This window comes from Aulonocara sp. 'chitande type north' Nkhata Bay, linkage group LG2, assembly GCF_057382095.1.
Source record: "Aulonocara sp. 'chitande type north' Nkhata Bay isolate Kocher_YH1m ecotype deep benthic linkage group LG2, A_spYH_male_GT1.1, whole genome shotgun sequence".
NCBI classification, from domain to species: Eukaryota; Metazoa; Chordata; class Actinopteri; order Cichliformes; family Cichlidae; genus Aulonocara; species Aulonocara sp. 'chitande type north' Nkhata Bay.
Genome location: NC_141345.1, coordinates 26,827,713 through 26,843,899, shown reverse-complemented (window position 1 = coordinate 26,843,899; position 16,187 = coordinate 26,827,713). Strand labels below are relative to the sequence as shown.

Below are 16,187 nucleotides of genomic sequence, written 5' to 3'. Positions count from 1 at the left end.
CACATGTAGACGAGTTCAGTGTAAGATGACGCGCTTCTTTTGTGTAAAATTGTAAGCTGTTATAAACACTGTGTTCTTACCTTTTCTTTGTTAGGCAAAGTCTGAGTCCTGGTAAAAGTGTCTCCTCCGTTAATACTGATCAGTTCTCCATCTACAGGTGGAAACGGGGCGGGGAAGACTACTACGTCACTCTTGAGCGTGTCTGAGCTGAAACACACGTCATACTGCTGAGTAGCTTTAGAGTAAGACCAGCTCCCGTCAGGGTGGTTGGTGATCATGGGGGCGCTGTACCTGCTGAAAGCGCCGTCTGTCCTGTGGCATCTGACTGCTATTAAAGTGATGAGGCTGAGCAGAAAGATGACGGACACCGACACAATGGCGATCAGCAGGTACAGGTTCAAATCCGAGAAGCTGTCCTCCTTTACAGGCACATGTCTGAACTGAGTCTGGATTTCAGCCGTGCTTTCAACCACCACCACATCAATAGACACAGTAGCTGACAGGGAGGGTTCTCCGTTATCAGAGACCAAGACCACCAAGGGGTGAGTTTTGAGGTCATTGTCACTCAATCTCCTCTTAGTCCTGATCTCCCCGGTGCTGGTTCCGATCCTGAACAGGTTGTTTCCTTTGGGCTCAGACAGGTGATAAAAAAGCAGCGCATTGTATCCAGAGTCTGCGTCTACAGCCCTGATCTTTGCCACAAAGTATCCCGCTTCAGCAGAATAGGGGATGCTCTCACTGTTAACGGAGCCATGCTCAGAATATGGCGTGAGAATCGTGGGACTGTTGTCATTTTCATCCAAGATTAAAACGTTAACAGTCACGTTGCTGCTGAGTGGAGGAACACCAGAGTCTGTGGCCTGAACTTTAAACTGGAAAGTTTTTAACTCCTCATAGTTAAAAGACTGAAGACTGATTATATCACCAGTCTCTGAGTTGATGTTTAATAATGTAGATAGTGGCACTGAGTCACTGTTGCTTTGTAAAAAGGAATAGCTCACCTGACTATTTCGATCAATGTCTGCATCAGCTGCTGTCACTGTTTTAATAACTGCTCCTACTGGACTGTTTTCTTTCACGTAGACGTTGATCACACTTTCTGAAAACTGAGGTTTGTTGTCATTTACATCTGACACATGAACAGTTATAACACTCGTGCTGGAGAGTGGTGGGCTGCCCTCATCAGTAGCAGTGATGCTGATGTTGTACTGAGGTGCAGTCTCTCGGTCAAGAGGACCGTCCACAACTAATGAATATGAATTCTTATAATTTGACTCCAATTTAAAAGGAACATTATTAGAAATTTTACATGTCACCATCCCATTTTTCCCTCCATCTTTATCAAATACTGAAACAAGAGCAATGGCTGTGCCAACTGATGCATCCTCTTTAACAGTGTTCAACAGTGATGTGACTGAAATTTCAGGTGCGTTGTCATTAACATCTAATACTTCAATCAGTAATTTAGCATGTGAACTCATAGGCGAGGAAGCTCCATCACTGGCTTTCACTCGAAGTTCAAAAGCATTATTTTCTTCAAAGTTAATATTCCTTTTATTTGTTACAGTCCCTGTTTGTTCATCTATAGAAAACACATCTGTTTGTTTTCCTTCGTCTATTTCCATAAAATAATACGATATTTGCCCATTTTTTCCATCATCTAAATCAGTCGCATTCAGGGTGATTATTGAAGTCCCAATATTCACATTCTCATGTATGCTGACTTTATACAGCATTTGACTAAAGACAGGAGGATTGTCATTAATGTCTAAGACATTTACTATAATGGTCATACTTCCAGATTTAGGAGGTGTTCCACCATCAATTGCAATTAGTATGAGTTTGATCACAGATTGTTTTTCTCTGTCTAAAACTTTCTGAAGCACCAATTCGACTGTTATGCTACCCCCTTTAAGTGTATTTAGAGAGAAATGTTCATTTTGACTCAGTTTGTAGGCATTTATAGAGTTTTTTCCAACGTCTCCATCGTGAGCTCGTTTCAGCAGAAATTTTGTTCCTACCGCTGTGTTCTCGGTAATATTAATTGTCTGGGATGTGCTGAGAAATGAGGGTGAATTGTCATTCACATCCAAAACATTTATTTCTATACGGTACAGTTTCAGTGGATTATTAATAACAGCTTCTGCAATTAGTGAACATTTGGCGTCATTACCACAAAGCTCCTCTCGATCTATTCTCTCGTTAACATAGAGGGCTCCAGTTTTTAGATTTACCTCGAAATATTTTTTCTTCGATCCAGCAACGATCTGAAACATGCGATGCTCCAAATCCTGGACATTGATGTTCAGATCTTTCGCGACATTTCCGACAACAGTCCCCAGATTCACCTCCTCTGAGACGGAGAAAGAGAGCTGCCCAGAAACCGTTTCCCAATAACAATCCAGCAGCACGAATAACAGATTAATCCACAGAAAGCTTCTTCTATGCGGTAAAAGCATATTTACACAGCAGGCGAAGGCACAATACTCCAGATAATATGTTACAGCAACCAATAAATGGAAATGAATGTATAATTATTCCAAAGCAATCTTCTCTATCTTCTCAAATAAAGACCACCGTTCGTTCTCTTCCGAGCTCTCTTTGTAACAAAGCACACAAATGCATCATTTGCTGAACGTAGGATGGGAGGGGCCCGAAGTCATCGACCAGAACGTCTAAATGTGACGGTCTGTACCGTCCCTACGTGGTCACTTGCTCTAACTACATTACACGTCAGCAAAACCAGCGGACAATGGTGCACTGTATATTCCTAGTGTTTAAAAAGAGTAGTATAAATCACTAGATTAAAGGTTAGAAATAATAGTTCATCAGTTAAACGGATGATTACAATTAACATTTTATTATGGAAAGATGTTAAGGTATGTGATATTTTAAATGCTAAATTTAAAAAATAATTGGGCAAATACACTTGTTTGTTTAAAGTGAATAGAGAAGCGAGCACAAATGTTAAATATATAGGGGTATGTTTAAAAACGTTATCGATGTTGTGATACGTTGTTTAACGTCTACTAAATATGTCAAAACACATCCTTAACCGTGCACGTGAACCCGACAAGGACACATACGTTGAGCACCACGGAGAGCGACAAATGCGTGATAATGCGAAACTGCCATGAAAAATTCACGTTACAACAGAAAAGAGAACAACAACACAGAGTTGGAGAAGATCCTGTCGTGCTGTAAACTCAGCAACAGTAATTTCTTCGCATTTGTATTATTTTAGTCACAGCTAAGAAGTGTGTAAATGTATTGCTAAAGATGATAAAAACTACGAGATGAAGATAAATTACATTAGGCTTTTAAGATTTCCAAACGAAGAAGTGCAGCAGTGAATACGAAATGTAATACTTCCTTACCTTCTCTTTGTTAGGCAAAGTCTGAGTCCTGGTAAAAGTGTCTCCTTCGTTAATACTGATCAGTTCTCCATCTACAGGTGGAAACGGGGCGGGGAAAACTACTACGTCACTCTTGAGCGTGTCTGAGCTGAAACACACGTCATACTGCTGAGTAGCTTTAGAGTAAGACCAGCTCCCATCAGGGTGGGTGGTGATCATGGGGGCGCTGTACCTGCTGAAAGTTCCGTCTGTCCTGTGGCATCTGACTGCTATTAAAGTGATGAGACTGAGCAGAAAGATGACGGACACCGACACAATGGCGATCAGCAGATACAGGTTCAAATCCGAGAAGCTGTCCTCCTTTACAGGCACATGTCTGAACTGAGTCTGGATTTCAGCCGTGCTTTCAACCACCACCACATCAACCGACACAGTAGCTGACAGGGAGGGTTCTCCGTTATCAGAGACCAAGACCACCAAGGGGTGAGTTTTGAGGTCATTGTCACTCAATCTCCTCTTAGTCCTGATCTCCCCGGTGCTGGTTCCGATCCTGAACAGGTTGTTTCCTTTGGGCTCAGACAGGTGATAAGAAAGCAGCGCATTGTATCCAGAGTCTGCGTCTACAGCCCTGATCTTTGCCACAAAGTATCCCGCTTCAGCAGAATAGGGGATGTTCTCACTGTTTACAGAGCCGTGCTCAGAGTATGGCGTGAGAATCGTGGGACTGTTGTCATTTTCATCCAGAATTAAAACGTTGACAGTGACGTTGCTGCTGAGCGGAGGAACACCAGAGTCTGTGGCCTGAACTTTAAACTGGAACGTTTTTAACTCCTCATAGTTAAAAGACTGCAGGCTGATTATATCTCCAGTCTCTGAGTTGATGTTTAATAATGTAGAAAACGGCACTGAGTCACTACTGCTTTGTAAAAAGGAATAACTCACCTGACTATTTCGATCAATATCTGCATCAACTGCTGTCACTGTTTTAATAACTGCTCCTACTGGACTGTTTTCTTTCACGTAGATGTTGATCACACTTTCTGAAAACTGAGGTTTGTTGTCATTTACATCTGACACATGAACAGTTATAACACTCGTGCTGGAGAGAGGTGGGCTGCCCTCATCAGTAGCAGTGATGCTGATGTTGTACTGAGGTGCAGTCTCTCGGTCAAGAGGACCGTCTACAACTAATGAATATGAATTCTTATAATTTGACTCCAATTTAAAAGGAACATTATTGGAAATTTTACATGTCACCATCCCATTTTTACCTCCATCTTTATCAAATACTGAAACAAGAGCAATGGCTGTTTCAACTGATGCATCCTCTTTAACAGTGTTCAATAACGATGTGACTGAAATTTCAGGTGGGTTGTCATTAACATCTAAAACCTCAATCAGTAATTTGGCATGTGACGTGAGAGGGGAAGAGGCTCCATCACTGGCTTGTACTCGAAGTTCAAAAGCATTACTTTCTTCATAGTCAATATTCCTTTTATTCGTTACAGTTCCTGTTTTCTCATCTATAACAAATGAATTAGTTTGTTTCCCCTGACCAACTTCACTAAATGAATATATCACTTTTCCATTTTGTCCTTCATCTAAATCAGTCGCATTTAATGTAATTATTGATGTGCCTATTTTAACATTTTCGTAGACTCTAGCTTTATACAACCTTTGGCTGAAAACGGGAGGATTGTCATTAACGTCCAGTACATTAACTATTATTGTCATGCTTCCGGATTTAGCAGGTGTTCCCCCATCGATGACAGTCAGTGTGAGCGTAATCACAGACTGTTTTTCCCTGTCTAAAACTTTCTGAAGCACCATCTCAGGAGTTACACCCTGAACTTTGTGTGCATCAAGAGAGAAATGTTCATTTTGACTCAGCCTGTAGGTGTTTACAGTGTTTTTACCCACGTCAGCATCGTGAGCTTGATGCAGAGGAAATTTTGCTCCCGCCGCTGTGCTCTCAGTAATGTTCATTGATTGCAACGTACTCTCAAATAAAGGAGAATTATCATTTACATCTAAAATCGTAATTTCCATACGGTACAGTTTCAGTGGATTATTAATAACAGCTTCTACACTGAGTGAGCATTTGGCGTCATTACCACAAAGCTCTTCTCGATCTATTCTCCCGTTAACATAGAGGGCTCCAGTTTTTAGATTTACCTCGAAATATTTCCTCTTTGATCCAGTAACGATTTGAAACATGCGGGGCTCCAAATCCTGGACATTGATGTTCAGATCTTTCGCGACATTTCCGACAACAGTCCCCAGATTCACCTCCTCTGAGACGGAGTAAGAGAGCTGCCCAGAAACCGTTTCAGAGTAACAATCCAGCAGCACGAAGACGAGATATATCCATATACAGCTCGATTTGCCCAGTATATTCATTCTTACATTCACCGGGAAGCGGATTAATTCAAACCCGTATATTACATTAACAAATTCAAACAATTAAACAGAGTAAGACATGAGAGTGATGCTTTTTGACTCATCTCCCATGAATCAGAAAATGGTTGTCGCACCGTTCTCTTTCGCCCTCCGATTCTCTTTGTCTGAATTCCAGAAAAATACACTCTGGGAGGAGTCCGAGACACCAAAGACGAAATTCAAATCTGATGGTCTACAATGTCCCCGTGTGGACATTTTCCAGAAGTGCATTCAATATCAGGAAATTAAGTGTCCTTAATTATCTAGCTAAACAGTTGTGTGCTTTGAGGAACAACAACCATGACGTGCTGCCATTCTGGCATTATTCTGAATACTGTTATCATTCAGGGTTTTTTTTAAATTCATACATTTATAAAAAAATTATGAATGAACTCTCATAGACATATACTAATATATGATACCTTCAGCATTATTCAGACAATAAAAATATTTACAATACAAAACTGAGAAATTAACAGAACCAAGCCATGTAAAAAGAGGTTTTTTTTCAGAATTGTTTTGAATATACATTGCTGCAACATGTTAAGGTTAACAAAGCCAGGATATGAATACTCGAACACATGTTTAGCGAGACATTATTTAAAGTACAGTATAACTGCCCAGCATGTTGGCATCGTGGATAATCGTCCGTTCAGTACCATGAAGAACAACGTTTAGGGTATGATTCAAAATCTGCACATCTTTTGCTAGAAGTAAATACCACAAACTATGAGTATGCGTAAAAGAAGCCTAACAAAATATATCCAAGTGATTTATTTTATTAGTTAACTTGAACTGGATTTATCCCCATTTTTTTCGTGGCAATTAAGTTCTTTTAATTTAATTCGGGTGAACCCCTATTGATTCATACTCTGTTCTCGACCGTGGTTTTGCACAATAAATAACATTCCAGGATATTTAAGACCAATATGCGCTTACCTTCTCTTTGTTAGGTAAAGTTTGAGTCCTGGTAAAAGTGTCTCCTTCGTTAATACTGATCAGTTCTCCATCTACAGGTGGAAACGGGGCGGGGAAGACCACTACGTCACTCTTGAGCGTGTCTGAGCTGAAACACACGTCATACTGCTGAGTAGCTTTAGAGTAAGACCAGCTCCCGTCAGGGTGGGTGGTGATCATGGGGGCGCTGTACCTGCTGAAAGTGCCGTCTGTCTGGTGGCATCTGACTGCTATTAAAGTGATGAGGCTGAGCAGAAAGATGACGGACACCGACACAATGGCGATCAGCAGATACAGGTTCAAATCCGAGAAGCTGTCCTCCTTTACAGGCACATGTCTGAACTGAGTCTGGATTTCAGCCGTGCTTTCAACCACCACCACATCAATAGACACAGTAGCTGACAGGGAGGGTTCTCCGTTATCAGAGACCAAGACCACCAAGGGGTGAGTTTTGAGGTCATTGTCACTCATTCTCCTCTTAGTCCTGATCTCCCCGGTGCTGGTTCCGATCCTGAACAAGTTGTTTCCTTTGGGCTCAGACAGGTGATAAGAAAGCAGCGCGTTGTATCCAGAGTCTGTGTCTACAGCCCTGATCTTTGCCACAAAGTATCCCGCTTCAGCAGAATAGGGGATGCTCTCACTGTTAACGGAGCCATGCTCAGAATATGGCGCGAGAATCGTGGGACTGTTGTCATTTTCATCCAGGATTAAAACGTTGACAGTGACGTTGCTGCTGAGCGGAGGAACACCAGAGTCTGTGGCCTGAACTTTAAACTGGAAAGTTTTTAACTCCTCGTAGTTAAAAGACTGCAGGCTGATTATATCTCCAGTCTCAGAGTTGATGTTAATCATTGTAGGAAACGGTAGTGAGTCACTGCTGCTTTTTAAAAAAGAATAGCTCACTTGACCATTTTTATCGACATCAGCATCAGTTGCAGTCAGAGTTTTAATGACTGCTCCTACTGGACTGTTTTCTTTAACATAAATATTAAGTATCGGATCAGAGAAGCGAGGCGAGTTGTCATTGATATCAGAAACGTGAACACTAATTATGCTGGTGCTGGAGAGAGGAGGAACTCCTTCATCAGTTGCTATTATAGTAACATTGTACTCGTCTGTAGTTTCTCTGTCAAGCGGACCAGTAACCACTAAAGAGTAATAATTTCTATAGTTTGTGTCCAGTTTAAATGGAGTCTTATTTGCAATCACAGCTTTCACTGCCCCGTTATTCCCACCATCTTTATCCAAAACCGAGACAAGCGCAATGGCTGCACCTACTTCCGCGTCTTCTTTCACTGTATTTAGTAGTGACGTTACCGTGATCTCAGGAGCGTTGTCATTTAGATCCAGCACTTCTACCAACACTTTGCAATGAGCAGACATCGGAGGCTGACCCTTGTCACTTGCCTCCGCATGGATCTCAAATGCACGATTTTTTTCATAATCGACTTTACCCTTAACTGAAATCACTCCCGTTTTTGAATTAATTTCAAATAAATCTAAAATATGATCTTGGCCTTTTTTTCTCAAAGAATATTCAATTTCACTGTTGGAACCCTCATCTGTGTCTGTTGCATTCAGCGTAATCACTGTCGACCCACTGGACAAGTTTTCAGGAATTTTAATTTTGTACAAAGACTTACTGAACACGGGATGGTTGTCATTAGTATCCATCACGGAAATGATAATAAGCGATGTCCCTGACTTGGGTGGGTTTCCTCCGTCTACTGCAGTCAGCGTGAGTTTTATAACAGAATCCTGCTCTCTGTCTAACGATTTCTGCAGTACTAACTCAGCAGACACGCTGTCTTCTCCTTTATGAATATCTAATGTAAAATAGTCGTTATTACTAAGTTTATATGTATTAACACCGTTTTTACCGACATCCAAATCTGATGCCTCTATCAGTCCAAATTTGACTCCCGGTAAAGTATTTTCTGGAACATCAAGTGACTGCAGCTTCTCAGAGAAAACTGGTGCGTTGTCGTTTATATCTTTTATATTTATCTCTAAGCGATAAAGCTTCAGCGGGACGTTGATCACCGCCTCTACATTGACAGTACATTTTGAAGCCCTTCCACAAAGCTCCTCGCGGTCGATTCTTTCGCTGACATAAAGAACACCAGTTTTTAAATTCACATCGAAATACTTCTTCTGTGATCCACTAACAATCTGAAACCTACGAGACTCTAAATCCTGTACATTGAGATTTAGATCTTTGGCAATATTTCCAACAGATGTCCCAGTATTTTCCTCCTCCGATACAGAGTACGAGAGCTGTCCAGACACCGCTTCCCAGCAATAATTCAGCAGCACGGCCACAGAATAAGCCCGCAAAATATCTGTTTTTGTTGGGAAATGCATGATTAAATCCACCGAAATCAGGCACACTTTGTGTCCACCAGCAACCGTCAGATATCCGCAAACAAAGGCAATCACAACAAGTCAGCCTGATAAATTTTTCGCCCTTTCTCTCTCGCTCTGCGCCTCTTTGTTACAAAGCCCAGAGAAAGATCATCCTCTGTTTCTGGGTGGAGTCTTATGCCTTTAGAAATAACATCTAGATGTCATGGTCTTCAGTGCCACCATCTGGTAATGTAAAGTAACTGCATTTAAGCTTTAGGAACAGCAACAATTAAATGACTACCCACCCGTCCAAGTCGATCAACTTCTCATTAATTATGAGCATAACCCTGTTAACTTATATGTTATGGTGAATTTCAAAGGATTTTTTTCCTTTTCCCATTCTGATTAATTCTCAGTTAACAAAGAAAAAAAAAATCATAACTTTCCTCTTGGTGATACCCCGTCTAAAAGTACACGAGTTAGAATTGACAGACCTTATTGAAAATATTTCGACACAAGAAAGATACAGCAAGAACTTACTACTATTATGACATAAAATAAACACATTTTCCTAATTTCTAAAAGTATGAGAGCGAAGGTGATTGAATAAGCGGTCGAATAACCTTGCTAAATGCGATAAAACAAACTTTACACCATTCTCCACTAAGTAAAAAGATCTATCATGAATTGTATGTCAAGTTTCCAGGGAAAACACTTGTCTTTGTCGACCGTGCCCCAATTAAGTCCCCTGATGCACCCTCCAAATGACCGGCAACTTGCACCTTTCTGATTTCAGCACCACGGATAGCGACAATAACGTTCTGTCTAAACTTGAAAGGCTCATGAACTTTGTTTATTTTGGCTTATTAACAACTGTACATTTCAACTCAACTCCAAACCGATAAAGAAAAATCACATCTTTAAATAGTTTGTGAAGTTAGTACTAACATATTCCACTTAAAAAAAACAACAACAACAATAAGCAAACAAAACATGGAGATTACCCAAGGCATGGATTTATGCATTGCATTGTTTTTGCTAATTTCTTACCTTCTCTTTGGTAGGTAAAGTCTGAGTCCTGGTAAAAGTGTCTCCTCCGTTAATACTGATCAGTTCTCCATCTACAGGTGGAAACGAGGCGGGGAAAACCACTACGTCACTCTTGAGCGTGTCTGAGCTGAAACACACGTCATACTGCTGAGTAGCTTTAGAGTAAGACCAGCTCCCGTCAGGGTGGGTGGTGATCATGGGGGCGCTGTACCTGCTGAAAGTGCCGTCTGTCCTGTGGCATCTGACTGCTATTAAAGTGATGAGGCTGAGCAGAAAGATGACGGACACCGACACAATGGCGATCAGCAGATACAGGTTCAAATCCGAGAAGCTGTCCTCCTTTACAGGCACATGTCTGAACTGAGTCTGGATTTCAGCCGTGCTTTCAACCACCACCACATCAATAGACACAGTAGCTGACAGGGAGGGTTCTCCGTTATCAGAGACCAAGACCACCAAGGGGTGAGTTTTGAGGTCATTGTCACTCATTCTCCTCTTAGTCCTGATCTCCCCGGTGCTGGTTCCGATCCTGAACAGGTTGTTTCCTTTGGGCTCAGACAGGTGATAAGAAAGCAGCGCATTGTATCCAGAGTCTGCGTCTACAGCCCTAATCTTTGCCACAAAGTATCCCGCTTCAGCAGAATAGGGGATGCTCTCACTGTTAACGGAGCCATGCTCAGAATATGGCGCGAGAATCGTGGGACTGTTGTCATTTTCATCCAGGATTAAAACGTTGACAGTGACGTTGCTGCTGAGCGGAGGAACACCAGAGTCTGTGGCCTGAACTTTAAACTGGAATGTTTTTAACTCCTCGTAGTTAAAAGACTGCAGGCTGATTATATCTCCTGTCTCTGAGTTGATGTTAATCATTGTAGGAAACGGTAGTGAGTCACTGCTGCTTTTTAAAAAAGAATAGCTCACTTGACCATTTTTATCGACATCAGCATCAGTTGCAGTCAGAGTTTTAATGACTGCTCCTACTGGACTGTTTTCTTTAACATAAATATTAAGTATCGGATCAGAGAAGCGAGGCGAGTTGTCATTGACATCAGAAACGTGAACACTAATTATGCTGGTGCTGGAGAGAGGAGGAGCTCCTTCATCAGTTGCTATTATAGTAACATTGTACTCGTCTGTAGTTTCTCTGTCAAGCGGACCAGTAACCACTAAAGAGTAATAATTTCTATAGTTTGTGTCCAGTTTAAATGGAGTCTCATTTGCAATCACAGCTTTCACTGCCCCGTTATTCCCACCATCTTTATCCAAAACCGAGACAAGTGCAATGGCTGCACCTACTTCCGCGTCTTCTTTCACTGTATTTAGTAGTGACGTTACCGTGATCTCAGGAGCGTTGTCATTTAGATCCAGCACTTCTACCAACACTTTGCAATGAGCAGACATCGGAGGCTGGCCTTTGTCAGTCGCCTCAGCATGAATCTCAAATGCAGAACTTTCTTCGTAATCGATTTTACCTTTAATTGAAATCGCTCCCGTTTTAGAGTCTATTTGAAACACATTTAAAACATGATCCTGACCTTTACTTCTAAAAGAATATTCAGTTTCAGCATTTAATCCGTCATCTGCGTCTGTTGCATTTAAAAATATAATTGTTTTACCCATTGGTAGATTTTCATGAATCTGTGTTTTATACAAAGCCCTACTGAAAACCGGAGCGTTGTCATTATTGTCTAAGACATTTACAATGATTTGCAATGTTCCTGACTTGGGTGGGTTTCCGCTGTCGACAGCAGTCACTGTAAGATTAACAGTAGGCTGTGTTTCTCGGTCTAGAGCTTTCTGTAGCACCAGCTCGGCAGACACACTATCCCTTCCTTTGTGGACCTCTAAAGAAAAGTAATCATTTTGACTCAACTTGTATGAACTAACGTCATTCTTTCCAACGTCAAGATCCGATGCCCCTATAAATCCAAATTTCCCCCCTGGCACAGTACTTTCCGCAATATTAAGATACTGCAAATTCTCAGGAAAATGTGGCACATTATCATTAATATCGACTACATTTACATCTAAACGATAAAGCTTCAGTGGATTGTTGATCACGGCCTCTACGCTAATAGTACATATTGCAGCTTTTGCGCAAAGCTCCTCACGGTCGATTCTTTCACTGACATAGAGACTACCCGTTTTCAAATTTATATCGAAATAATTTCTCTTTGATCCGCTAACAATCTGAAACATACGCGTCCTCAAGTCATGCACGTTAAGATTTAGATCTTTAGCGAGATTTCCCACAGTAGTCCCCGGGTTTACCTCCTCTGATACAGAGTAAGAGAGCTGCCCAGTCACCACTTGCCAGCAGCAATCCAAAAGAACAACGACTACATAAATCCCAAAAGAACTGCGTATCCTCCCTGTCGACATTTTCTATCCTGTGCGAGCACAGCATATGGATCGTAGTCTTCAAGGTGAAATTAGAGTGGCAGAATCCAGATTTCCGTGTATATAAGAAGTAAAGGACAAAGCGATGATCGCACAATGTATTCTCATACTGCCCCTCTTGTAACAAAGCCCTGCAAAGCATCATCGTCACCATCATCTAAATCTAGGAGGAGCTTCGAACAACCAAGAGCACTATGAAAATGTGATGGTCTACAATGTCCCCATGTGGTCATTTAAAAATACTACATTATCACAAAACAATCTCATAAGTTCGTTTAAGCCTTCAAGATAAATGCATCAAGATGCCAATCTGGTAATGGCAAATAATGTCAAGCTCCCTTATATATTTACAGGTGTAGCATATATATAAACCAAATTGAATTAAAACATGCCTTATCTCCTTTTCACAAAACATGAAAATATGAGCAAATATGAATAATACAATTGTCAAGGCGTATATCAGCTTAATGTGCTATCTGTCTATCCTTTGAGTAACCAGAGACAAAGAGCAATGCACATATCAGAAATGTGACTTAATTATTATTATAATTGTTGCGGCATTCAGATCACATTTTTATATATGCTAGAATGCCTACACCAGCACCATGGACAGCTACATGAACGCACTGCTGTCCAAATGATGGATATTATTAAATTGGCACAACTAAACGTTTTAAAGCTGAAGCATATATATATTTGGAATCTAGTTTAAATCAGAAGATGCACCATGCTAAGATAAGAAAAAATGGTACCGTTTAATCTGCAATGACGAGGAATGACAATATGCAAGTATTTTAAAATTTCATGGACTCACCTTTTCTTTGGTAGGTAAAGTCTGAGTTCTGGTAAAAGTGTCTCCTTCGTTAATACTGATCAGTTCTGCATCTACAGGTGGAAACGAGGCGGGGAAAACCACCACGTCACTCTTGAGCGTGTCTGAGCTGAAACATACGTCATACTGCTGAGTAGCTTTAGAGTAAGACCAGCTCCCGTCAGGGTGGGTGGTGATCATGGGGGCGCTGTACCTGCTGAAAGTGCCATCTGTCCTGTGGCATCTGACTGCTATTAAAGTGATGAGGCTGAGCAGAAAGAAGACGGACACCGACACAATGGCGATCAGCAGATACAGGTTCAAATCCGAGAAGCTGTCCTCCTTTACAGGCACATGTCTGAACGGAGTCTGGATTTCAGCCGTGCTTTCAACCACCACCACATCAATAGACACAGTAGTTGACAGGGAGGGTTCTCCGTTATCAGAGACCAAGATCACCAAGGGGTGAGTTTTGAGGTCATTGTCACTCATTCTCCTCTTAGTCCTGATCTCCCCGGTGCTGGTTCCGATCCTGAACAAGTTGTTTCCTTTGGGCTCAGACAGGTGATAAGAAAGCAGCGCGTTGTATCCAGAGTCTGCGTCTACAGCCCTGATCTTTGCCACAAAGTATCCCGCTTCAGCAGAATAGGGGATGCTCTCACTGTTAACGGAGCCATGCTCAGAATATGGCGCGAGAATCGTGGGACTGTTGTCATTTTCATCCAGGATTAAAACGTTGACAGTGACGTTGCTGCTGAGCGGAGGAACACCAGAGTCTGTGGCCTGAACTTTAAACTGGAATGTTTTTAACTCCTCGTAGTTAAAAGACTGCAGACTGATTATATCTCCTGTCTCTGAGTTGATATTAATCATTGTAGGAAACGGTAGTGAGTCACTGCTGCTTTTTAAAAAAGAATAGCTCACTTGACCATTTTTATCGACATCAGCATCAGTTGCAGTCAGAGTTTTAATGACTGCTCCTACTGGACTGTTTTCTTTAACATAAATATTAAGTATCGGATCAGAGAAGCGAGGCGAGTTGTCATTGACATCAGAAACGTGAACACTAATTATGCTGGTGCTGGAGAGAGGAGGAGCTCCTTCATCAGTTGCTATTATAGTAACATTGTACTCGTTTGTAGTTTCTCTGTCAAGCGGACCAGTAACCACTAAAGAGTAATAATTTCTATAGTTTGTGTCCAGTTTAAATGGAGTCTCATTTGCAATCACAGCTTTCACTGCCCCGTTATTCCCACCATCTTTATCCAAAACCGAGACAAGTGCAATGGCTGCACCTACTTCCGCGTCTTCTTTCACTGTATTTAGTAGTGACGTTACCGTGATCTCAGGAGCGTTGTCATTTAGATCCAGCACTTCTACCAACACTTTGCAATGAGCAGACATCGGAGGCTGGCCTTTGTCAGTCGCCTCAGCATGAATCTCAAATGCAGAACTTTCTTCGTAATCGATTTTACCTTTAATTGAAATCGCTCCCGTTTTAGAGTCTATTTGAAATACATTTAAAACATGATCCTGACCTTTACTTCTAAAAGAATATTCAGTTTCAGCATTTAATCCGTCATCTGCGTCTGTTGCATTTAAAAATATAATTGTTTTACCCATTGGTAGATTTTCATGAATCTGTGTTTTATACAAAGCCCTACTGAAAACCGGAGCGTTGTCATTAATGTCTAAAACATTTACAATGATTTGCAATGTTCCTGACTTGGGTGGGTTTCCGCTGTCGATAGCAGTCACGGTAAGATTAACAGTAGGTTGTATTTCTCGGTCTAGAGCTTTCTGTAGCACCAGCTCGGCAGACACACTATCCCTTCCTTTGTGGACCTCTAAAGAAAAGTAATCATTTTGACTCAACTTGTATGAACTAACGTCATTCTTTCCAACGTCAAGATCCGATGCCCCTATAAATCCAAATTTCCCCCCTGGCACAGTACTTTCCGCAATATTAAGATACTGCAAATTCTCAGGAAAATGTGGCACATTATCATTAATATCGACTACATTTACATCTAAACGATAAAGCTTCAGTGGATTGTTGATCACGGCCTCTACGCTAATAGTACATATTGCAGCTTTTGCGCAAAGCTCCTCACGGTCGATTCTTTCACTGACATAGAGACTACCCGTTTTCAAATTTATATCGAAATAATTTCTCTTTGATCCGCTAACAATCTGAAACATACGCGTCCTCAAGTCATGCACGTTAAGATTTAGATCTTTAGCGAGATTTCCCACAGTAGTCCCCGGGTTTACCTCCTCTGATACAGAGTAAGAGAGCTGCCCAGTCACCACTTGCCAGCAGCAATCCAAAAGAACAACGACTACATAAATCCCAAAAGAACTGCGTATCCTCCCTGTCGACATTTTCTATCCTGTGCGAGCACAGCATATGGATCGTAGTCTTCAAGGTGAAATTAGAGTGGCAGAATCCAGATTTCCGTGTATATAAGAAGTAAAGGACAAAGCGATGATCGCACAATGTATTCTCATACTGCCCCTCTTGTAACAAAGCCCTGCAAAGCATCATCGTCACCATCATCTAAATCTAGGAGGAGCTTCGAACAACCAACAGCACTATGAAAATGTGATGGTCTACAATGTCCCCATGTGGTCATTTAAAAATACTACATTATCACAAAACAATCTCATAAGTTCGTTTGAGCCTTCAAGATAAATGCATCAAGATGCCAATCTGGTAATGGCAAATAATGTCCAGCTCCCTTATATATTTATTTAAAGACAGGTGTAGCATATATATAAACCAAATTGAATTAAAACTTGCCTTATCTCCTTTTCACAAAACATGA

At 41.3% G+C, this 16,187-nt stretch overlaps 1 protein-coding gene across 10 annotated transcripts in view; it reads right to left on the bottom strand.

Moving 5' to 3' along the window:
• LOC147338011 (protocadherin alpha-C2-like) overlaps window positions 1-16,187 on the bottom strand; it is a 196,890-nt gene that overhangs the window by 79,143 nt on the left and 101,560 nt on the right. The window contains exon 1 of one of the 10 annotated variants that reach the window (XM_086313897.1): window positions 13,363-15,905. The exons of 5 other annotated variants lie outside the window; for them this stretch is intronic. In XM_086313897.1, coding sequence (XP_086170023.1) covers window positions 13,363-15,744 — 2,382 coding nt within the window. In that variant the 5' untranslated portion in view covers window positions 15,745-15,905. Of the gene's footprint in view, window positions 1-80; window positions 2,587-3,377; window positions 5,908-6,734; window positions 9,236-10,148; window positions 12,652-13,362; window positions 15,906-16,187 lie in introns of those variants that run through there. 4 more of the 10 variants (XM_086313879.1, XM_086313886.1, XM_086313943.1 and 1 more) reach the window with 4 other exon arrangements.